General features: G+C 38.8%; 1 protein-coding gene across 2 annotated transcripts in view; it reads right to left on the reverse strand.

The window, feature by feature from the left end:
• map3k10 (mitogen-activated protein kinase kinase kinase 10) overlaps positions 1-26,526 on the reverse strand; it is a 37,962-nt gene extending 11,436 nt beyond the window's left edge. For both annotated transcript variants that reach the window (XM_048168503.1, XM_048168505.1), the window contains exon 1: positions 23,790-26,526. In XM_048168503.1, the coding sequence (XP_048024460.1) occupies positions 23,790-24,672 (883 nt within the window). In that variant the 5' untranslated portion in view covers positions 24,673-26,526. The remainder of the gene's footprint in view (positions 1-23,789) is intronic.
• Between the last annotated feature and the right edge of the window lie 283 nt (positions 26,527-26,809).

Genomic DNA, 26,809 nt, shown 5'->3' on the forward strand with positions numbered 1-26,809 from the left:
TCACTGCTCTTGACTGAATAACTTTAGTAGCTTTAATAAGAATATATTTCTCACTTGAATGCTGCTGTTAAATGCTCTGGTGAGGAGATAAACATGGCGGACTGTGTACAGCTCACTCAGGGGAGGAGCTAAGCTAATAGGGCAGAGTCCGTCAGCAGTTGTGGGCGGGGCCTAGGCATTTTGTGATGTCACATTGCATTGAAACTGCAAACGGCTTGTTCTGAGACAGTGCTTATGATTTATGGGGATTAAAAAAAGGAGTGGGTGGATTTTTACCATTATAGGGTGGTTGTTTACACACACTTCCGAGACAAATTTATGTTCAAACACCATGTAAATGTGAATTTTGCATAATAGGTCCCCTTTAAAGGCCATAGGTCCAATCAAACGCCAATCAATCAAAAATGAATTTGTAGATTGTGGTTGAAACTAGACAAATTAGGAATGGACAGGTTTTTTGACATTTCCTAGTCCTTGAATACCTGGAATAAAACAGCTAAAGCTAAAACTACATTAAATACAAGTTACTTTAGTACTGGGTTGGCTCGCCACTTGATATCCAAAGTAAAATTTGGATTCTGAAACAAAGACAAATAAGAGTCTGGCCTAAAAATTCATACCAACATCGAGCGCAGCACTGAAAAGGGGTGGGGCTACATAAGGGTGGGGCTCATTCTCATAATGTTTTAAAGGGATAGTTCACCCAAAAATTTAAATTCTGTCATCATTTACTTCCGCTATAGGAATCTGGCCTAAAATGTCATACTAAAAATCATACTGATCCCATACTTTTTTAAACAGTAGTGTACATAATGAAAATATAGAATAAATGCAATGTATTCCAGAATGGAGTAATGTAATATGAAACGTTCATAATAAGACCAGGAACATGTACTACGAAAGTAATAAAGTAAATTGGGTCAAGTTTGATTTAATAGACTCAGCAAAATGAAGACTTCTAGACTTATAGAGGGAGTTGAGTTGAAGCTCTATACTCTATCAAATATTTATTAGCCATAGCATGTGTGCAAGCAACACAGAGAAACAAGAGCTCTTAAGCACACACACATGCTCTCTCTTTCACGTAACTAAGGTAAAGTGCACACTCATCTAAACACAACACAAGCTTAGTTTTACATCACATGCGAGACACATGACAAGCTACACAAACATACACAACAGGCGCCAGTAAATTGCATGTGAAGCACAATGTCAATATTTCACAGAAGTGGCATTAGAGGAGAGACCAATCCTGGCATTGTTATCCTTGAATTCAGATCTGTTTACTGAAACTATTAAGACCCACACACTTAGTTTATTAGAACAAGAATTATATAAGGCAATAGGTACACAAGACAAAAACAGATGGGAAACACTGGTCAAAGCCGTACTGTCACGCCACTTTCATCCACATGAGATTATACAGTTGGCATAAAGACTTGAAAGAGTTCAGCTAGACTTACTGTCTAGTCCACATTTACAAACATGAGTCACACTGGATGGAATAAATCATATAAATGGAATAAATAATATGCTTATATATATATATATATATAAAACCAAAAAAGACCTCATATATACATTACATTTATGTGAGTGTGTATGAGAGTGATGCTAGTTTGTGGTGCCCTGCTCTTTCTCTCCTCCCTGTATTTCCTCCTGTGTTTCCGTGTGCGGGCAGGCTATGGAAATGTTTGGAGTGTCAATAGTCAGCTGGACTGGTTTGAGTGGGGTGGGGAAGGGTGGAGTGCAGCCTGCTGTTCCATTATCACCACACATATGCAAACGGGAGCAGAGAGGGACAGGAAGGGAACACAGCTGAGTTTCTGTTTGACCAGCACATCACAAGCTCAGGTTGAACAGGTGGAACCTTTCTCTCTTTCCCTGCAGAGTATCACATCCATTAACATGCTCATTACTAGGGGTGTAAGAAAATATTTGTGAATATCGCAATATTATTTTTGGTGATAATAATTTGATAAATTGTAGCATTTCTTTGTTGTTTAGAATCCAGTATTCCCGTAATTCTTTTATCTTTTATGAGTTTAATAATGTCTCATTTTCTGTCCAAACATACCAGGCCATCTTTAAAGAATGATCGACTTTTATGTATACACCAGGTGACCTGTAAATGCAAAAAAAAAAAATCTATTTCTATATCAGTTTTGCGAAATATTCCTTTTTCGAATTGCCTGGAAAACCACCTCACGCGAGCATACATTTTTTTTTGCGACATTTGATAGTTGTGAAATTTATGTATTTCCATTGGACGTATTTTCAATTTGCGCAATTTGAAGGGTAATGGAAACGCAGCTACTGTATCGATTCTCAAAAACGCTATCGATATTTATTTGTTTACATCCACGATTCGTGGCAGTGGCTTTGTTTTCAGTTTAAACCCCGACCGCTAGATGGCAGTGTTGTTATCGCTGAACATGAACTGTGATGAGTTCGAATCCCATAACAAAGACATCTTTATAAGCGTTTTTTGTTAAACGTACTTCTGCCATTTCAGGTAATTACATAACTTATGTTTATGTTTTATCTTTACAATGATACCAACATAATGCAGTAAGATAAAAGCATAACGCCTGCAAATGCTGTGTTCACACCAAACGCGAATAGAGCGTCTGGCGCGAATGATTTCAATGTTAAGTCAATGTAAAGACGCGTTTACGCGCGTCTGGAGGTCTCGCGGCGCGGAAGACGCGAATTCGCCTCATTCGTGCATCTAGTTCGCGCGAATGACGCGAATTGAGCGTTTCGCACGTTACGCGCGAATGGTGCTTTTTGTGCATTTACGCGTTTGACGCGAATTCGCGTCTGACGCCCGAGTTGAAAAATTTGAACTTTGGCGTAAATTCGCGCCGCGTTAACCAATCAGGAGCCTGCTTGCTGCTGTGGCGGCAGGCCCGCCCGAAGTCACTCATTCAAAATGGAGGAACGACTGATATTATCAGTGAGCAGTCACCCAGAGATGACACAAGTTCATACTTCTATAGAGACAGGAATAAAAAGGACCTCGCTTGGAAGAGTGTCGGTGAGGAGATTGGGCAACCTGGTAAGTTGTAAATACACATTTCACTTTTGAGTCACGTACACGTTTATCGACCCGCGAATACAAAGCGGTAGCTCTCTCGATGAACGCACGATCAAGACCATCTTGCAAACAGACAACCGCCTAGCACTTGCCCCTCCCACAAGAAGCGGATTTCGCCTCGGACGCGCGAATGCATTCAAAATGTTCAAGCGGCAAACTAGACGCGGTAGACGCGAATTTGACGCTCTATTCGCGTTTGGTGTGAACTGCAGTAAGCAGGCCGTTTTTTTTTTTTTTTTTTTTTTTTTTTTTAATGGATGTCAATGGTGGAGAGGCTTCACTACGCTGAATAAACTGCTTTTGTGAGGAAATAGCTTATCATTTAATGAATCGATAGCCCATTGGCTAATCTTCAATATGTTTGCTCTGAAACATTCATTTTGGATTGATCTACTTTTAGAGTTTACACCGAAAAAATGCTGGTTTATAAGAGAAGTCACAGACAATTGCGCGACAGGCATCCAGTAAGGCCCTGTCCCAAATGGCACACTTGTGGTCTTCCTACGAGTCCGCACTTTCGTGGCGTAACGCCGCTTTGACTGTTGGGAAGAAGTCTGCTGCGGAGCTTGCACTAGTGCGGCTCTGCAAAAGTGCGCATCCAGTCGACCGCAAAAAGGGCGCTCACAAGCACCCTTCTGAAACCTAAAATTAACAAATGGGACAACCTACGGTCTCGTGGACGGACACCTGGTAGCCATTGTAAGTCCACAAGACTAAAAAGTGCATATGAAGTGTGCCATTTGGGACTGGGCCAAACAGTGATTGACTGTCGCAGAACTCTGAACGAAATTCAATGATGTCAAGGCTGTAATGTGATTGGTTATCCAAGTTAGCCGTTCCACTTTTTCCAATGGTAGAGCCATGGACCCTCGTAATATAATATAATATAATATAAAAGTAATAAATGCTATTTTTTATACAACTATTTATATTGTCAATGAAAAACATATTCTAATGATTTATTTGCCCTGCATATGGAAGCCAGGGTTATTAATAAAAACAAACTCCTTTTTATTATTAAAATAGAAAAAATAGTTCACATGATCAAAGATTCCTTAAATATTAGATGAAAATACCACAAAATATAGCAAAAACATTGAATGTAAATGAACACTATTATTCCTTACTATAAGAAGTTCTATTTTTGTCTGAAACATGTTTTTCATATATTTCATGTGTTCAAACAAGGACATGCTTTCTGCTGAAAATATCTTCTTAGAAGTTTGACAGCTGCTGAGGCAAAGCAGTGAGTCAAGTGACAAGACAAATAAAAAAATCTGTCAGTGGAACTAACTAAAAAAAACACATATTCAAGACACATTGTTGAAAAACAAGTTCAAGAAGATGAATAAATACTGCAAATGTATTGCTCATTGTTGATTAATGGTAGTTAATTATGTTATGTGGTCCATGCGTTACTAATATTTCTTAGTGAATTTGTAAAGCATGAATTTTCTTAAGATCTTTCCCTGCTCTCTCTCTGAATGTGTGTGTGTGAGTGTGTGTTTCTGGCTCTGGTGCGAGGGGCGATTAGGAGAATAGGAGATGGCTGCTCACAATGTTAATAAGTCATTGTTACGTCCCTGCCATGTCGCGCTGAGGGACGGACGGCTGCCACCGGAGGGTTATGAGGGGGTGAATGTGTGTGTGCATGTCCCAGAGAAAGAATATATAGGATTGTGTGAATATATGTGAGGAGAGAAAGGGTGTTCATGGGAGTGAACAAAGAGGCACAAAACACATTGGTTGAACATGTTTGAGGTTGAACAAGCGAGGGTGTGTCAATGGTAAATGTGCGTGTGTGTACACTGCATATACGTGCATGTTTGTTCCAATTAAGTTCTGTTGTGGCTCGTCACTATGGGCTTTTGCTGGCCATTCACAGCATGTGTGTAAGTGTGTGTTTATGTGTTAGGATGATATATGAGAGGACAGTCACACAGGTTTTACCGCTCGCAACTGTCTAACATCAAACACTCGCAAACCAACCACCATATGCACTGGACATCAACCATAACTTTCATTTATTACATTGATACTCACATTTTATTTATAGTCTGTGAATTTATATGTTTACATGTATATATAAAAAACTTGATTCTGATTGGTCAATCACAGCATTCCACAGTAATATATATATATATCGGTTGTATCAAATGACCTGATGTTTCAGGACATCCGTACGAGCAAGTAAAAAAATGAATTTTTCAAATAGTTCATGTCCATGTGGTCCTTTGCAGGTGTTTGAATGATGGCACATCCTGTCACATGATACTGACCACATGACTTGATCCAAAATGGTCCTTTTATATTGGTTACTCCGAATTACATCAATGAAATTCATTGATGCATATATATATATGTATATATATATACACACACACTTTTACAGAATGTATGAATGACTTTTGATATTCTTATTAATATTTATTTTTTTAACTGTCAATACTAAGTTTTCACTGTGAAATGCTTCCACTCAATTAGCCTATAGGTTTTACTGGAAGATATCTGAACTGTACATATAATATTGAAAATGCCATGAATTACAATAAGTATTAAATAAAAAACAATAATACCCGTAACAATATTTCTCTCAGGGCCATCTGTGCCAATTCTGCTGGGCCTAAAGGTCTAATTTTATCTTCTCACTTTTAAACAAATAGTTTTTTTAAATTATAATTATTTAATTACTTATTATTATTATTATAATTACTGTAATTTTTACTCCACAAATTCCCATTAAAACGTTAATGTGTCCACAGACCCCTCATTAACAGATAGACACAAAAAACTTTGATATTCAACTAAATACAGTGTCACAGATCACTATTTTCTAGAGACATTACATTAGATCAATTAACCTCAAAATTGTTTCATCTAACAAATTTTGATATTCAGATGAAAAAAAGCCATTCATTAAAATTATATATATATATAGTGGTTTAACAAAAATAATAATATATACAAACCCGATTCCAAAAAAGTTGGGACACTGTTCAAATTGTGAATAAAAAAGGAATGCAATAATTTACAAATCTCATAAACTTATATTTTATTCACAATAGAATATAGATAACATATCAAATGTTGAAAGTGAGACATTTTGAAATGTCATGCCAAATATTGGCTCATTTTGGATTTCATGAGAGCTACACATTCCAAAAAAGTTGGGACCGGTAGCAATAAGAGGCCGGAAAAGTTAAATGTACATATAAGGAACAGCTGGAGGACCAATTTGCAACTTATTAGGTCAATTGGCAACATAATTGGGTATGAAAAGAGCCTCTCAGAGTGGCAGTGTCTCTCAGAGGTCAAGATGGGCAGAGGATCACCAATTCCCCCAATGCTGCGGCGAAAAATAGTGGAGCAATATCAGAAAGGAGTTTCTCAGAGAAAAATTGCAAAGAGTTTGAAGTTATCATCATCTACAGTGCATAATATCATCCAAAGATTCAGAGAATCTGAAACAATCTCTGTGCGTAAGGGTCAAGGCCCGAAAACCATACTGGATGCCCATGATCTTCGGGCCCTTAGACGGCACTGCATCACATACAGGAATGCTACTGTAATGGAAATCACAACATGGGCTCAGGAATACTTCCAGAAAACATTGTTGGTGAACACAATCCACCGTACCATTCGCCGTTGCCGGCTAAAACTCTATAGGTCAAAAAAGAAGCCATATCTAAACATGATCCAGAAGCGCAGGCGTTTTCTCTGGGCCAAGACTCATTTAAAATGGACTGTGGCAAAGTGGAAAACTGTTCTGTGGTCAGACGAATCAAAATTTGAAGTTCTTTTTGGAAAACTGGGACGCCATGTCATCCGGACTAAAGAGGACAAGGACAACCCAAGTTGTTATCAGCGCTCAGTTCAGAAGCCTGCATCTCTGATGGTATGGGGTTGCATGAGTGTGTGTGGCATGGGCAGCTTACACATCTGGAAAGGCACCATCAATGCTGAAAGGTATATCCAAGTTCTAGAACAACATATGCATCCAGACGTCGTCTCTTTCAGGGAAGACCTTGCATTTTCCAACAAGACAATGCCAGACCACATACTGCATCAATTACAACATCATGGCTGTGTAGAAGAAGGATCCGGGTACTGAAATGGCCAGCCTGCAGTCCAGATCTTTCACCCATCATAAGGAGGAAGATGCGCAAAGAAGACCTAAGACAGTTGAGCAACTAGAAGCCTGTATTAGACAAGAATGGGACAACATTCCTATTCCTAAACTTGAGCAACTTGTCTCCTCAGTCCCCAGACATTTGCAGACTGTTATAAAAAGAAGAAGGGATGCCACACAGTGGTAAACATGGCCTTGTCCCAACTTTTTTGAGATGTGTTGATGCCATGAAATTTAAAATCAACTTATTTTTCCCTTAAAATGATACATTTTCTCAGTTTAAACATTTGATATGTCATCTATGTTGTATTCTGAATAAAATATTGAAATGTGAAACTTCCACATCATTGCATTCTGTTTTTATTCACAATTTGTACAGTGTCCAAACTTTTTTGGAATCGGGTTTGTAGATATAATAGATATAATATACAATAAACATTTGTTTGTTTGGTATGTAGTCTGTTATCTGCTTCTATTTTGCAATAATGTCCAAAATATCTTAGTTATCATAAATCAAACATTCATAAATCAGTTATCACTTAAGTTGATGGAAATACTTCTGTTTTTTCATAGAATTATATACTCTGGCACCCCATTGGCATAAAATACAACCTAATTAGCATTTCCTTTATATACGTCTCCATCTGCAGCTACTTTAACCTAAGCCTGATGATGATAAAGTGCAGTGTGTTTGGTGTCATGGCACACACATCTGTCACACTGTGACCCTTGTTTAACTGTTTGTCATTACAACAAGCAATTTGACCCTTGACCCTTCATGATCTGATTGGAGACTAGACCATTTGTCTCTTCGACAATCCATGAGATCGGCTCATCATCCAGTCTTTAACCAGCAGTTTAAAGTCAAGAGGGTGATAAAAATATTTGAACAGTCACTGATTTTTAATTAAGCAATAAAAGAGGTTGATTTATTGTGCTAATCACTTTTACTATAGCCTGATTTTAGTACACATTTTGACCAATCAGCATCCAGGACTGGAAATACGCATTTTACAATATCTAGCACAGGCATGTCACAGTCCTAAACGTTGCCTGATTTGTCAGGCTTACAATCCAAGAAAGAGACAAGCTGTCTGTGAAACATCACCCACTCAATGCTCTTTGTCTCCCTGAAAAGGTCTGTGTCTCAATCAATAGCCGAGTCGCCCACTCTTCCATATCTTCTAATCTGAAGGCACAAATTCTCCCCTCAGTGCCATATAGAGTGCACACTCAGTAGGGTGAAATGAAACGGTCCCCTGAAGGCAGGAACAGCTGGTACTGTTGCTGAATCAGGTCCCTTGTTCCCCCCGCCTCCCACCCCTCATTCTACCTGCAGCCTCAGCCCAGGTTCACTACATTACACTGCTGAGAGAGAGATTTTTACAGCCTCACATGCTGACAAAGCAGTGTGAACCTTCACTTTGTGTTTCTTAGGGGTTCCTATTTTTGGGTCTGCATCTATAGAGAGATGGTGTAGGCAATATATCAGACATTCCCAATGAATTTGCTGGTTATACAAAATAAATCACATTGATTTTATTTGGCCATACGTTTTTTTAAAAGACTAATTTTGAGATTCAAAGCTGATCTAATTCATTTCTGTAAGTTCAGACTGTCCGTTCCAATTAATTGATTCACAACTTATTCAATAATTTATTTTCATCATCACTCAAAAATAATCATGGAGGCCTCTATGTGGCATTTTTTATTTTTTATTAAGGATTAGTTCACTTCAGAATTAAAATTTCCTGATAATTTACTCACCCCATGTCATCCAAGATGTTTATGTCTTTCTTTCTTCAGTTGAAAAGAAATTATGATTTTTGAGGAAAACATTTCAGGATTTTTCTCCATATATTGGACTTCAATGGGGTTCAATGGGTTGATGGTCCAAATTGCAGTTTCAATGCAGCTTTAAAGGGCTCTACACGATCCCAGCTGAGGAATAAGGGTCTTATGTATCGAAACGATCAGACCACGTGCCACGCATTATGTAATCGTGTTACAAACGTAGGCGGAAGTACCGATCTAGAGTCTACAAAGCAAACGTGCGAAGTCAAATGGCCTTAACAAAAAAAAATGAAAACAACGATATCGGATGATTGTGACCTTTCCAACGTGATTATGTAATGCGTGGCGCAGTGCAGGACAAGCATTAAAAAATTGGTTAAAAAGTATATAAGTTTTTATTTGTTTTTAGAAAATGTCCAATCATTTCAGTAGATGAGACCCTTATTCCTCGGTTGAGATCGTGTAGAGCCCTTTGAAGCTGCATTGAAATGGCAATTTGAACCTTCAACCCGTTGAACCCTGTTGAAGTTCATATAAATGAAAATTATTAAATATTCTTCCTTGTGTTTATTAAGAGTTTGGAAAATACTAATAATTTTTAACTAGTTTCCCCCCAGTTTTGTACTCTTTAAAGGGTTAGTTCACCCAAAAATGAAAATTCTGTCATTAATTACTCACCCTCATGCCGTTCCACACCCGTAAGACCTTCGTTCATCTTCAGAACACAAATTAAATATTTTTGATGAAATCCGAGAGGTGTATGATTCATCCATAAACGGCAATTAACCATCACTTTCAAGGTCCAGAAAGGTAGTAAAGACGTCGTTAAAACAGTTGTTCAACCTTCATTTTACGACATGAGGGTGAGTAAATAATGACCAAATTTAATTTTTGGCTTTAAATCAATGGCTGTTTAGTTGAAATTATGGCTTTTATGATAAAAAAAATTCTACACCATTTCAGAGCAAATACATAACTATCAAGGCATCAAATATCATTAAAATGCATACAAAATATTGAGATATAATATTTAGCTACATCACCAACCCTAATACAGAAGGTCTTTATATTCAGCTTTGAAAATATATCTCCTGAAAAGTGTATGTATATATATTTGTGGACTGATAGAATTCTTATCTAGTTGATTTCAGCACAGTGACATAAACAGCCATCAAAGCAGAATTCCACTGAAAAGGTTATTGACTAAGAGTGCTGGTGGCAAGCATGGCTGTGGACCAATCAGCAGAGGCATGACTAAGCTGGGCGGGGCTTGTTTGGACCAATCATTGAGTGTGGCCCCCTTCTCCTCCCTATCCTCGGCAGTCTCTGGGAGACTGCATTTCCTCTTTATCACTGTGCCCTACAGACAATCCCTCTCATCTCCCTCATTTTCTCTGTCTCTCTCTCATCCTGTCTACCTCTCTCCATTCCCGAATGAATCAGATTCCAGCTGTCGCCTGCTGAGGCATCCATTCTTATGCTCAACCAAAGGGGAAAAGAGAAAGAGAGAGGGATGATGATGGGAATGGGTGAAAGCACGGAGAATAAAGGAATGAAGCAAGGGCAAGAGGAAATGGGGCATTTCATCAGTGTGTGTGTGTGTGTGTTTGCATAAGTATGTATTTGTATTCTTGTGCTGTGGCTTTGTGTGCTTTATATGTAGGAGTGCTAAACACAGGGAGTGACGTGGATATTTCAGACAGCATGCAGCATAAGAAAAAGGCAGCAAAAGAAAGAAAATGAGAGAGAGGTGGAAATATATAAATATGAAAGAAGGACTGAAGAGGAGCTATATATGGCAGTCTGTCTGGGCTTTACAGTGTCTAATGAAAGACTCATCATACTGATGTCCCATTCATTTCATAAAGCCATGTTTAAAGTGCACTTTTGCAGTAGCTTCAGTAAATTGTACGTGGTTATTTTGCCAAGAATACAGTACAAGACTACAAGATCTGACAGAAAAAGCCCCAGATTATAGCCAAATCGTAAATACAGTCAGGGTTTAGAATGAACTCTGGTGTGAATCAGCATAATCAGTGTAGTCTGATTGTCAAGATTTTATTGTCTTTTTGTTCATGTGTCTGTGTTTCTTGTGTTTCCTTTTCATTTAGCCAATTTCTTTGGTTACTGATTAGTTTCACCTGTGTCTCATTTAGTTCCCTTACTCCCTATTTAGCTCAGTCTGTTGTTGGTCATTGCCTTTGTTTTATGTGTGGCAAGTGTACAATTATTCCTGAGATTCTCCTTGGTGTTCATTAAAGACTTTGTATTACTTATTCTGCATCAAGTGTGTTGGATTACCACCATAAGCGTGACACTGGATCCCAGACTAATGATTCTAATGAGTCGGTTCATTTTGTGAATCAAAAACATACAGAGCAACTAGTTTAGTCTGATTACCGAACAAATGACTTGAATGAGTCTGTTTTTTTTAATGAATCAAAAACGTACAGTGCAGCTAGTGCGTCCCAATGTGCATGCATATTATCCATCCTAAATAGTATGTGAGATTAGAAATAAGTGTGTCCCAAAGCATTTTATGTTGAAAAGAGTACGCCAAAAGTGGTCTACTATTTCCGGTATTTTCCATGTGTGGATCCGTTCGCACTTTAACTGCTAATTTTGCCCACAACCCATTGCACTTTGGAGGAGGATTTGGTTCAGAACTACAAACACCAATAAAAAGTGTTAAAAAAACTACAAACATGGTAGATGTGCGCAACTGACTATGCGACAAAAGCGTCCGTTAAAGACAATTTTATGATGTGATAGTATGTCCCAAAGCTTGTCTACACTTCTGCTACACACTCAGAAGTATGTACTCTTTCTTCATAAAAAGAGTGCATGTAACAGTCGTAGGCCGGTAAAAGCTGAGCGGTAAAGACTGCAGTCTTTAGCGTCCTTGTTAGAGCATGCAAGCGGACCCGGGTTCGAGTCCCACTAAAAGCGGGTGGTTCGAACAGGAGGGGTTACATTGGTACCGTGACCCAGTTGGGAGTGAGGCTTGGGGGGTGAGTGTAACGTACATAGGTTAGTAAGAGCTGTGTGTAAACATCATTCCTCTGATCTCAAGAGGCGCTCTAGCGACTGACAGTAGAGACTGCAGTTTTTAGCCTCCTTGTTAGAGCACCCAACGCCCATGCTGGCGGACCCAGGTTCGAGTCCGGCTTAGAGCAGGCAGTTCAAACAGGTGGGGTTATATACATACTTTTAGAGTGCAGTATAAGTACACGAATTGGAATGAAGCATGTGATTTCTGAATGAATGTCTGGAATGAGTTTGTTATTATTAATGAATCAAAAACATACAACACAACCAGTGTAGTCTGATTCCCAAACAAATGACTCATATGAGTCGGTTCTTTTGGCGAATCAGAAACGCAGAGCAACCAGTATAGTCTGATTCCCAAAGAATGACTCCAATGAGTCGGTTCTTTTTAGTCAATCAAAAACAAACAGCACAACTACACTGTCTGAGTCGGTTCTTTTTAGTAAATCAAACATCCGTAATAAAATGTTCATAAACACATTAGAAAGCAAGAAACTGTTCATTTAAATGTGCACAGGCTTTCAGTCTAATAGCGTGCGCTTGGTTTTACATTGGAAGACCTTGTGTCACCGATACCTTTGGTTGGCTGCAGAAGCAACACCAACGGCTCACTGAGCTTTAATCAGTTCCAGCACGGCACAATGTTGCCCTCCAGGAGAGATATTATTATGGCTTTGTACTCATATGATCTTCTGCATGGTGACTTTCAGACATTAGATGCTGCTGCTTTGTTTTCAGTGCTTTTAAAAAGTCCTTGAGTTTCCGCATTCTCGATTAGAGTCAAATTTCGGTCCCGACTCTGTTCGAATGTCAATATTAGACTGCCGGTAATGTCAATAGATAACAGTGTAATTAGAGGCTGTGCTGTACTGATGAGGGCCTTGTTCTCTAGACATACATTGAGTCTCGTTTAGGGACATTTGGAATGCAAACCACCAACCAGGAACTGCATGGAAATTTGCCTGAATAGGGCCGAGAGAACTGCAAATGAACTCCAGAACAGGGTCATTCCTTTTCATGCTTTAATCCTCTCCAAACACAGTGTTTTATCTTCACGTGAATAGTTTATTTAAAGTTAAAAAAAAAAAAAATTGTTACTGACATTCTCTTGAGTTGCTGTAGTGTTTAATGAGTTGTAGTAATAAGACACCAGTGGTGGTAACAGCATGGCCTCCATCTCCCACAGGGTTAAATGTACCTACGGACGGACAGCTTTTCTCTGTGTCAGCTGTGCTGCTGTCAGGACTCTTTGAGGTAAATGTCACCTGAGGCACATGCAAAGAGACACTCCATGACACAAGCAGCACCTGACAGTCACCAAAGCACCTGCCTGCCAGAGCTACTCCGCTTATCTGTGTGTTGTCACACTTGCCAGGCACGCTTTTTCTTCCTTGGCTGTTCTTTAATAATTAAAGCATAGTTTTAAACACAAAAAACTCAAATACCATCTGAAGTTTTTGTATAAATAACTACAGTATGACTATGAATATAACAAACATATTTAAGGTTAAAGTCACCATAAAAAAATCAAAATAGACTATTCTTGTTTTTATGGAATATTGCAGTATTTATTATAAATAACTGATTTGTGCAAATCATTATTTTTTCAAATTCATGTCCCCTCATAATCTTTACTCAAAAAATTATTTCCCCTCCCTCAAGACAAATCAAGTCCCGCCCTACATTTTATTCTTGTTTGAGAAGCCGAATTTAAGTGAGCAATTGTTGCATCAAACATGACTAAGCGTAATTACAAAAATAATCGGTGTGTACGAAATCAAATACTTCTCTACTATAACAGTACACCAAGAGAGTAGTAGGGCTGGGACAATACATCGATTCACGATTCGCGATACAACGAATCTGGATCGTTCCTGATATCCCTTTAGTTTTAACAGCAGATGGCGCTCTAGGCTAGTTTTTAACCGCACACTCAAATGCTCATGAAGAAGAGTGCTGGAGAGCGCTCATGCGTTCGGCTGAGTCATAAGAGTGGTTAAATATAATTAAAATATACTTATATATGCAAGATTAATGTAAACACATCTCACTGCAAATTTAATGTAATTCGCTTCAACCTTTTCGAACTTTATGAATGATTATTTTAGGTTCAAATGGTTTGTCTAAAGGAACTGGAAGCAAGTGTGTTTCTAAAGCATGTAGCGCCATCTGCTGTTAAAAACTAAGCTCAGAATCATTTTGAGAAAGAAACATTCAGAAAATATCAGAATCGTTCCAGATTCATTGTATCGCAAATCGATAATCGATGTATTGTCCCACAGTTATTTTAAGGGTAGGTTTATTACTGAAAATTATATCATACTTTATCTACTCTTTAAATAGCATTATGATAAAAATGGAACACTATGGCAACAGCTTTCTTACCTGTATGTGATGGCATTTTGATTCAGGCGGTTGGGTGGAACTGACAGTTTCTTTCATTTTTTCCCCCTCTGTTTGGCCTAAAACACTGTATTTTTGATCATCCCATTTGAAATGCTGACTACAAACACAGAGGTTGCTCAGATTTTCCATTGCGATGTTGCGATGTGCGTATTAACAATTTTTTGCAGCTTTTAGCCGCTGCCTACAACTCTCTGGATTCTTCACTGGAAACCGAAAGTAACTCACTCACACACACTAAATGTTTACTCTTTGAATTCTTGCACCCGGGAACAATGCAATGCAGACTAAAAGTTTGCCAAGAAGTATTTCCTACTAAAGCATGGTTGTATTTTACTCTGGTAAGCGTATCCAATAGCAGACTGGTGGGAGTGGCCTTGGACGGCAACATGCCCAGTGCATTATGGGTGTTGAAGTTTGCCTACCTATTTGGCAAAAGGAAATACAACAGCCTTTTTTCTGTTTTCTCTAGTCAGGAAGCACCGATTTAAAAAAAAAAAAAAAAAGAAACCTTTCTACCACATAGGCACACTGTAAAACTCAAAACATTTGAGAAAACTTATTACCTCAAAACATTTAAGTAAACTAACTCATTTTTTAAGTTAGTAGAACTTAAAAAAATTTTTTTTGTGACAAGTGGGGCGGGGCTGAGAGCCATGGAAGCGGAGCAAGGCCAGTGTGGTGCACAGGTGTCTCTAATTAACAATCACATAGTGTATGTGCAGCCCATCCTCATCCTAACTACAGGCTCTACTCTTCACCACAATGGTGACCCTACAAAACTAACAGAACAGAACAGAATCCCAACTTAACACAACATTGAACACTAACTTATGTCTCCCTATGTTAACCTTGTGCAAAAACACACAAAACAACACTTATTTTTAACATTTATTTAAACAGTCTGACACAAAGAATGCTGGGAATTAGAAATCTGCTGCAACTCAACTCAATCATATTAAGTTCAGCTTACTACAATTAAATTTTGCATTCCCACAACATTTTTCTATTAAGTACAATGAACTTTCATTGTTATTTGAGTGAAACAAACTCATTTCATTTAATTCATTTCACTCTTCGGTTTTACAGTGCAGCCAAGTTTTATTAAAAGCCCATTTTTGCCAGAAGTAAAATACCTTTTTAATTCACCTAAGCTACAAAGATGATTTCACCTAACATCCTCTGAGACAATAAACCATTTGACCTCAAGGGATTGGTTAATGAAAACACGGCTGCTGTGTAATGATCTGTTTACAGGACACTCTAATACAACCTGTTCTAGTCCAGGGGAGGCTCTGCCTTGCTCCCCCTGCTCCCGTCTGCCCTGCTTTCAGTGATCCAACAATACTCCTCTGACCTCTATGGCACTGTAAGATGGCAGAAAAGCAGGCCACCCATGGGCATTGTGCCCAAGATCTGAGGCACTCGACCATGCCAGTGTGTTCTGTGTACAGAGCTACAGTATAGTAGCTGCCTGTGTTATCACATTTGCATGTATTGTTCAGTGTGCATTACAAGGATATGCAGACTACAACACTACACACTCTGTGTCTTTCCCACAATATCCACGACATGCTCTATTCTTTGTGTCACTTGATGTGTGGTACTGTCCGTGCCATAAAACCTGTAGGCACTTCTGTAAGTGTAAATGTGTGTATATTAGCTGTGTGGGCAGGTCTTGCTTTGATAATTGATCCTGTGATGCTGCAGTCCATAGTAAATGTCTGTGTGTGATGCATTATAGTGTATGCTCAGTTTGGGTGTGGATAAGCACTTTGTGTGTCTTCTTTGCTTTGTGTCACATGAGTTCTGAGGCAAACCTTGGACTCTTTGAATAGAAAACAACTACGAAATTCTCATGCCTGCAAAAAATGTGTCTGGTTATGTATTAACTAGAACACTTTTACTCTGTCATATGAGTGCTACGGTCTTCAGTTCATTAACCAAGACCGCCAGGCCTACTTTTTATTGTCTCTTTATTGATTTCTGTGGCAGATACTGTGTGTATTTGCTATCTGGCTTGCATTTAAACTGTGTCAAAGTTTAAACTAAGAAAGACACTGACCTACATTAGTTCTTCACTCTCACTCACACATGCAATGATGACCAATGCACAGTCTCTAAACACACCTGTACTACAGATGCCCAAGTTCCCACCAAAACGGAGACGTTTCAGATATGAGCCGACCCTGCTCTTGCAAAGAGTATGACGGCTTGCTTTGTATTGGATGAAGCCTATTTTAAAGAGTAAATCAATAGTAAATAGTCTGAAATTACATATTAATTTGACAAAAGCTAATTTATTTCCCAACACTATCAATGCACAATATAAATATATATTCCGAATCATGCATGGCACCCTTTAGAGCTTTGCTATAGTTCACAGTGTTTAAAATCACAATGTAACAGAAGTAGCGACAGATATTTTCCTCTGATTGTGATGCACATTCAAGTGAAATGGATTATTGAAAACAAAAAAAATATAGGACAGGTCTTGGTTTTATTAGATGTTGTTGATTGGATGGAGGCAGATTGGTTTACTTGGACTACGATACGACTGGAGAAGTCTGGCTTATGTCACCAGAGAGACATCTGACGCTTTAACCAAAAATCTACAAGATCAGAAGCTACACAAATTTAAAAAAATGAGATCAATAACAGAAAAATAGACTTTAATATGGCTTCACTGACACCACGCAGTGTAAGTGCAATGTTTGTTGCAAACAAAAACACCAGAAGCTGAACAAAATGTCAGCAGATTGGACATATTTCACAATTAACGATGTGTATGACATAAATTCATTACCAATATTCACGCCTGCATAGAGCTGCTTTTGAGTGCAGCGAGTGCTTGCAGAGACAGATACGAGGAGTGAATGTATCGAGCACACTTTCCTAGAACGTCCTGTCTCTCAAGTAATGCTGGGAAATTCAATTAATTGGACTGAATTGCTTCATTGGATGTTACAATAAAAAAGAAAAATGATGTACAGACTTCCCAACACTACTTGAGAGTGAGGACACATAGGAAAAAGCACTCTGCCGCACACAATCGATTGATGTCTGCTTGCTCGTCCTCTATATGACAGGGGGTGCAATCAAAACAAAGCTGCATGTGAAATTTAATGCAAATAATAAAAGAACAGTTAGTGTAACAGAATTAAAGAGTAATCCTCTACATAGAGCCGCACAATTTGGGGAATATGATAAAAAATTGTGATTGTTGCTATGTGTGTTGCACAATTTGGCCAAAAAGTTTATTATAAATTATCAATATGACTACAAAATAATAATTGTTATTATAATGTGATCTTTCATTGTAAAATAAAAATCAATTTAAAAATATACAATTATAATCAAGCCATCAAGCTTTTATTTTGGTGGAAAACCGCAGGAAGCACTTTTCCAAAATGAAAATTCTGTCATCATTTACTCATCCTCAAGTTGTTCCAAACCTGTATGAATTTCTTTCTTCTGCTGAACACAAAAGAAGATATTTTGAAGAATATGGGTAACCAAACAGTTGATGGGAACCACTGACTTCCATAGTATGGAAAAAAATACTATGGAAGTCAATGGGTCACATCAACCTTTAAAGCTTCTGATAACCCAAGGGCAGTAAAAATAACAAACTCTTACCCAATACTTTGTAATACATATAAATCATTTAAAAAAGCAACATGCTACACCTAAATCATCAGTTACAATGTACTGTACTTGAAAATGATGGCTTTCCTATAAATACAGGTATCGCTTCTCGAACTCAACCTCTAAAAATGGTATCGGTGCATAGTTTTTAACACATAAAGGGCCGGAATAATGACTCATGGTCACTAACCGGAGTGCAAACAATGCAAAAAGTCCATGGCCCCACTTTTACCACCATCCCCGTCTGACTCATTCTAATCTGTGGGAAAGGAATGTATCCTATTACTTATTAATGGAACACCTAAAATTGTGGGTGACATTTGTGTGTCGCATGAATGCAGGGTATTGTCATAAAGGCAGGAGAGTGGCATTGTGAAACTGTCAGGCTTCTTTTGTAAAAGCTTTTTGTAGCCCAAAAAGCAAAACTTATGAATACTGAGTCTTTGTGAGAGAAGTAGTAAAAACAGTAACCTTGTAACCAGTGTTGGGGGTAACGCATTGCAAGTAACGTGGGTTACGTAATCCGATTACTTTTTCAAGTAACTAGTAAAGTAATGCATTACATTTAAATTTACAACAAAATATCTGAGTTACTTTTTCAAATAAGTACCAAAAGTTTGACATTTATTGACTGACAGTATTCCTCAAAATGAATAAAAACAGTAAAATACAAACTCAGAATATTACGTAAAACTGCAATAATTAAAAATATGTTAAATAATACATATACTTTATGTACTTAATCTCACTTTATTAACCAATGCTTTTGCTGCTGACCTTCAATAATTCAATTCAACTATACTAATAAACAAAAATAATTTTAGATAAAGATCACATTTGTTCATTTTTTTATTGCCGAAATTGCTTTCTTCTCCTGCGTCCTATTCTTCTGCAATCCAGAATGGCAGCACAGCTAAAAGGCGTAAATTTGCATTTTCTTCTGTCTGAGGCTTATTTATTTCACTTTTGGTGTGAAAAGGCCTTTACATTTGCCAAAACTTTTTTTGTTATTAAAAAAACAAGCAAGAAAGCCCAGCCCAAGTGAGAAAAAGTAATGCAGAAGTAATGTAACTTTTCATAAAATGTAACTAAGTAGCGCAATTAGTTACTTTTTTTTTTTTTTTTTAGAAAGTAACAATGTTGTAACGCATTACTTTTAATAGTATCTTTCCCCAACACTGCTTGTGACATACTAAAATACCAGTATAACACATTTGGTTGCACTTTATTTTAAAGTACATGCACGTACGTGTACTTACAGTGTACTTACCAAAGAAAGTACTGGGTAATATAAGGTAACTACATGGGTTAGTGTTTACATGGGTTACGCTCAGGTTTAGGGGTAAGTTCAGGGTTAGTACCTAATTATTACCCAGTTATTGCAATTACTATAATAAGTACACAGTATGTACATGGGGAACAGGACTGTTAAATAAAGTGCTATCACACATTTTAGTCACAGTTAGATAAGTACATTTGTGATGTAATGTCATGTGCAAGTGCATTTAGGCTATGCATTTGGCAGATGTTCTAACGAGACTTAAAATGGTGTATTTCTTATGTGTGTTCTATAAGAATTGACCCCATGACCTTGTGCCATGCTCTACAAATTGAGCAACAGGAAAATTAGAAAGACATATAACTACAGCAATTCATCTGTCATTTGTGACAAATGAGTCACTCTACCCTGTACCCCGCTGACCCTGGTGCTTATAACCCACCACTGACCCGCCAAGACCCTGAGGCTTTTCCAGAACATACAAACATGTAGCCACAAATATATTCATACACATCCTTTAGTCTTTCCCCCTGTCCCTTGTATCCATCTGAACTCTCATGCAAGGTCCAGACACTCATTTTCTCATATCCACACTCCCCTTCTCTAGCCAGGCGAGTGACTCCTGTCATTGTCGAGCCATCTCTGTCTTGGGCGTGCGATAAAGGGGTCATTGTTGCTATTTTGCTGTGTTCTCAGCCATTCTCTTGCCCTGACATATCTCCCTGATTCATTTTCTCTACAACTGCTAGTAAACACTATTTGAAAAGTCTTCCTTTACACCTTTACAAGCAATTCACCTGCTAAGATGGTATAGACATCACACGGCCAATAACTGAAATGTAGTCATCAAGTACAAAGCCCTGCCTCACTGAGGTGAATATTACAAAGTCAGGAAATCAGAAGTCCAAAACAAACACAACCCGAGTAGCCTGTATATAAATTTTAGGTGTGCATATGTACAACTGTTGTTAAGGGATGGGTTAGGGCCGTAAAAATGCAGTACTGCACTTTTACATCCACGGTGGAGTATGTAAACGTGTCCTGTCATTAAAGAGGCATGGTAAACTAGTAACCTTAACTAGTTAGTAATCTATAACTAGTAATCAATCTATATGGGTTTTAATGCCCAATAATGATATTGATATCTAGAAGGCATGGTGGTCACTATTCAACATACAGTAAAAAACACACACATATATATATATATATATATATATATATATATATATATATATATATATATATATATATATATATATATATATATATATAATTCTATTTTAATATAGTTTAAAAAATAATCTATTCATGAGGTGGCAAAGCTGAATCAGCATCATTACTCCAGTCTTCAATGTCACATGATCCTTCAGAAATCATTCAAAAATGCTGATTTTGTGCTCAAGAAACATTTTTATAGGAATATTTGAATGAAAAGTTCGAAAGAACAGCATTTATTTGATTTTTTTGTAACAATTAAAGAAACTTTAATCTCTCTTTTGATCTATTTAATGCATCTTTGCTGAAGAAAGTATTAATTTCTTTCAAATAATTATATAAAATACAATTTAATGATGACAAATAACATTTGCCTCAATTTGTGAATTCAAACGCAAAAAATCCAGAAGCTATCAGCTGACATTGCATTTTTAAAGTGACACTATAGCTCCTTTCACACAGATATTCTGGAAAATACACTGATAATGTGTCCCAGGATTTGTCCTGGGATCGTTTGGAATCTGTGTGTGAGTTCACACCCATCCCGTAAAGACACATGACATCAGGATGTGACGTGTAATGTCTCCGCGTTGTCTTAAGTTTGCTTATGATCTGCGATTTCTCTCTCGAGAAACCACACTTGTGCATTTTTTTTCTGATTTGATCATAAACTAGCGCATTGCATACCATTCCACTAAGCCGGCAAACGATCTCAACTTCAGCGTCATCACTACAAAACACCCCTTACGCGATTGGTCTTGCAGGGTACGTTCGGGGGCTGATCCCGGCAATATTACTAGGTCCCCCATCCTGGATCAATCCCGGGATGTGTTTGCATTCACACAGAAGGCATTCTAGCAATTTTATGGCAATTGTCTGGGATCAACGCTCTGTGTGAAAGGGGCTTAGGTTGGAATGACCAGCTACTGGCTGATGCTGATAATCTCAAAATTGTCAAATATAATCTGATTAATGTGTCTGAGTAATATATCAGTCTATCACAGCCTTTAATATCAGTATGTCTTTATTTTATTAACATAATATTAAAGTTGAGTGCAAGGATATAAATTGGCTTTATTAAGAGTGAAAAAATGTGTGCCATGACTATTTGATTGCACCAGAATGGTGTGCATTAGCCATTAGCCATTCCTGTGTTCCAGGAAAGACCTGCCTGAGGAGTGTGTCAGGGGAAGGTGATCAGGGGTTTAGCATTACTCTCAGCTGAGTCACACTTACAATTGATCCCTATTTCTCTTTTGTTTTCCCAGAGTGTGGGCCATTCTTTGATAAAGGTAACTGAAGTCCAGCGTGAGCTCAGTTAACAACATGAACTGACCAATGACTCCAGCCTATCAACTCACACACACGGAGTGACATCACTTTAAAGGAGGTCACATTAATCAGATTATCCTAGTTATTCAGAGGCACTGGCAACCAGCGAACCAAGTATGTTCAAATTAGCCTTCCAGGCAACGTGAGAGAGAGGCAGCTATTACAGTCATTTTGGTATGCTAATATAAAAGCCTTTGTCCCTGACTTCTCGTATCATTGCTCTAATATAATATATTTACAAAGCCAATTGATTTATACACCAATTATGAGGGTTACTACATTTTGTGACAAACACCAATGCTAGTAAAGGAATGGAATTACTGGTGCACTAAAGGGGACACTATACCATGCACACAATCCCGCTGTACTGTGGGGGAGGGGGATGTCTAGGGTGCAATAGAGGGAAGCTGGGAAGAGGCTGGAGGGCTTGGAATCCGCCTCTGTTGCCACAGCAGCTGTGCCAATCTCCAAGTACGCCTACAGTTTGAAGAGGATACCTGAGCTCAGAGCCCCTGGATAATGAGAAGCAGTGAAACTTTAAACTCTGACAGCTAATGCTTTTACCCCTCCTGTGTCTACAGGGGCAAGGTAAACAAGCATCCCATTGCTGAGAGAGGGAGCAGCACTGGGATGACTGTTTTCGTGGATTTGACAAGGACAGGGATTAGCAGACTTTGCTAAATCTTTTCTAGAGTGTCTGTCAAGCTACTGCAAAAACCCTTAGTATCGGGTGTGCAGTGTTCATTTTCCAAAATGCATCCATATACTCATCCATTCAGCTACTCTCTTCTTTCTGCCCACAACAACTCTAACTGCGCTTAGCAGCAAATAGCACAAAGGACCAAAAATAGCCCAGCGTTTTCCAGAGCAGAGCAGCTTGCCTTAAGAAGAGAAAGCAATGCAACGTCAAGAGGCTGTACGCAAAAAAACAAAACAATGTTTCCAAGTCCATACACAACATCTATTCCTTTTGTCTGTTCACTACAGTCACTCCATCAGTGCCAAACCCATGATTTTTGGGCTATTCCAATTAAGGATAAATTTGAGGATAATTTGAGGATCAGTTTTGGGGACTGTATCTGACATATCAGAAGTCACCCAAAGGCATTTACTCCTTATCAATATGTTATTGCATATGAATATGGTTTGGTTTGTACCTTTAGGGGTACAACAGCTTGTCACAAGGAAAGTACCCTCAAAGGGACATCTTTATACCTTATTTACCTCTAAATTGTTCATAGTAGTAACAATAGGGTTGGGGCGATAGACGATGGCTGACAGACATCACGATGCTGAGCAATGGCGAATATTCAAATGGTGGACCGCGGTCCGCATCCGGACCCTGGGATGTTTCTACCCGGCCTCCGAGACAGAACGGTAGCACCATTTTATTGTTTTTAGTTGAAGTGAGCAGCATTTCAAAACACTACACCACAAGCACTCGTTTGTGGTAATGATATTTCAGCGCAATATCCTCTAATAGTTTTATCTAAAGCCAAACAAGCTTCACTCAAGCCCTTTCAACTCCATGCGCGTTCCCTCTTTCTTCAGACACGTGCCACATTAACAGTGCGTGTCTACTGGCACGGAGCAGAGGGAGCGTTTTTAATTCATTCCAATGGAAGTTGAGTGAAGATGAAGCCCCCTCCCTCCTGTCCCAATGTCATCATCCATCACGATGTTTCACTGTAGACATCGTCTGATGCCAATTTGGTAGACATCGCCCAACCCTAAGTAACATAAGGGTAACATAAGTTGTCCCTTTAAGGGTGCTGACCCAGTGACAAGGTACAATTTAGCACATTTATTTTGACAGAGAACAATAAAGAAGCGTTACTCACTGTTACTGGATTTGAGGTCTCGATGGATGATTGGCACAAAAGTCTGGTTGTGCAAGTAGTCCATTCCAGTCGCAACCTGCACTGCCCAGTTCACCAGTACCCGAGGAGGCACCTTTTTCCCAGCAAGTGCCCGGTTAAGTGCTCCACCACGGGCATATTCCATAACCAGGCAAAGATTTGGCTCCCGCAGGCAAACACCTCGGAGAGCGATGATGTTGCGGTGTCGGAGCATCCAGAAGAGTCTGGCCTCCTGCCTCACGTTCTCTGCTGTGGCACTGATGTCCTCATCTGGGTCCTGACGAGCCGCTTTAACAGCCACTTCCTCATCTCGCCACACACCCCTATACACCTTTCCAAAGCCGCCGGCACCGATCACTTCCTCCAAACACAGCTCTGAGAAATCAATCTCTAGTGGTGACTCCCCACCGACCAGACCTCCCGGAGGCAATGCTGGATAGCTGGCATCCCGTCGGGTCACATAATTACTAGGGAATATGCCCACCTTGTCTTGGATCTTTCCAGTCCACCAGCCCTCATCTCCAGACACTTTGGAGTCCTTGGAGAGCACCTCCAATAGGTCGCCACGTCGCAAGGTTAGCTCCTCGTCCGCTGTAGCCTCATAATCAAAGACAGCTGTCCAGTAAGTGTTAATGCCTTCATGATGATGGGGAAGATGGGAATCTGGGGATCCCACTGAGGATGGAAGAGTAGAGGAGTTCCGGCTGCTGCTGTTGTGTGTCAAGCAGGGTATTGAATTTGCACTTGCTGGGAGCACAGGGGGAACTGGGGGTCCACAGGAACCTCCAATGTTGGTGCAAGGTAGTGGGGCAGCACTGCCACCACCTCCAGCTCCTACTCCACTCAGTCTTGTATATGGGTCCATCACTGAGTGCACAGGTCAGCGATGAGGTCTCAAAAGCTGGAGGAGGCCCTCTGTCAACTTGCGCACAATATCCATGCAGAGCCCATCTACTGAGTGCAGGCCTTCTTAATGAGGGAAGAAATGAACGAGTAAAGCTTCTGCTGGGCTGCCCCTTCAATGTCCTCACCGGTTACTTGGATTGTCCAGAGCACACTTTGCATGTGTCTTAACATTTATAGAGCCATTGTAGTCAGTCAATGTGTGCTTACAGCTCTAATATGACTAGGATGAAGAGTAGTTTTTCTCAAGTCCTCGAGATTAGGTGAGAATACCCAGTCCATCAAGACGTGAGAATGTTTTCTTTTTGGTTCCTTGACAGACAGCATTGGGCTTTTCCATTAGAAGAATCTTTGAAGGCCTTGGATAGTCTCCTTGTAACAGCAGAATCCTTAACTAAAAGAATATTAGCTACTAGAGGATAAAACAAAAACTAGATGGGTCTTCTGATAATTTGCCCTACATCACATATCATGATCTAGTAGGGGTTAAATTCCATCTAAATAGCTTGCACTGGAATGTTGTCCTAACCTCTAATCCATGTAAAACTCTCATATTTGTAAATGCACATCGATGTTGCTCTTTGCAATGGATGTTAATGAATATTAATAGCCTTAAACACATGCATGCGCAGGCTTAAGGCATCTTCGGACATTCAGCTCTGATAGGCTCACAGGGATGCGCCAGCTCGCGATCTCAAAACATCCACAATAATTTGCACATTCGTAATATTCACTTCACGTTTCTCTTGTCTCGTGCAAATCCGGTACATCGCGAACGCTATAAGAGAGTTCAAGTCTCTAAATAGCCTTTAAGGAAAGCGCGCGTCCATTTTAAGATGAGAATCACAACAGAGAGATGGCAGAGCCTTTAGTCGACATACATAATGTATTCTAGCCATTTAGCGTTTTGAATATTTGGAAATGCATATTAATATTTCATCAATAAACGTTGCTATAGCTACTACACGTCTACTGTTTGCATTTTAATCCAAGTCATAAACAAAAGCGACTGTCAGTTTGGGTTATTTCTATGAAGCGCATGTGCAAGTGCTTATTTCGATCATTTCGTCCTCGTTTTCCATGATTGTCATTTCAACTGTAGATATTTTTATTGTCATCGAGCAGTTGATTCATGTCAGATGCGTATATAAATTGAAATGTTTAACAATCTTAAGCGGAACTTCGGCTTGGTATTGGATTATTATTATGATACAGCGATAATTGAGATAATTTTATGAAGAATGAGAGTGATGCAGATGGCTTGCATAAAGATGACTTTTATCCAGGTCGTAGCGATTAGGCGACGAAATTCTCAAGAATGCGTTTATGTTGCCCAAATAAAAGCCAACACAAAATGTGTCCACCATCTTTACAATAATAATAATAATAATAATAATAATAATAATAACACCAATAATAATAATAATAGCCACCTAGTTCCTTTCTAGATTCTTCCACAATATTTCTTGTAATCCAGAGATCAGTGAGAAAGTATCCCTGCGTCCTTCCAGCCCAAAACAACCGGTTTTCTGAATTCAGATGTATGTTTAGGGTTGCTTGGATCGCTCACTGTACATCACAACATCCATACAGCTCGTCGCATGGGCGTATCATAATGCTGAAATATTCCCTACACATCATCGAATTCCACTGAAGGATGCTCTTTTAATCTTTCTCCCAGCTGGGTCAGATAGTCGGTCCGTCGTCCATCTCACTCGAATCGTTTCTGCCACCGCTTCCTTTATCTGTGAGAAAGACGATCTATTCCATGGACCGGGCTGTCAGCTCCTGAGGCTGACTTTGTATCCAAATACACCGGCTGGACTGGGGGTGGAGGACAGTAGGGCATTCTGGGAAATGGAGTTTTTAGTGAATGCAAAGTGGACGTGGCCTATTAGGGCCAGCTATATAATATAATATAATATAATATAATATAATATAATATAATATAATATAATATAATATAATATAATATATATATGCTATTATATATTATTAATATAATATATAATAGCACAATTTTATATATATATATATATATATATATATATATATATATATATATATATATATATATATATATATATAAAACTAACATT

The sequence above is a fragment of the Megalobrama amblycephala genome, linkage group LG19 (genome assembly GCF_018812025.1).
Source record: "Megalobrama amblycephala isolate DHTTF-2021 linkage group LG19, ASM1881202v1, whole genome shotgun sequence".
NCBI lineage: Eukaryota > Metazoa > Chordata > Actinopteri > Cypriniformes > Xenocyprididae > Megalobrama > Megalobrama amblycephala.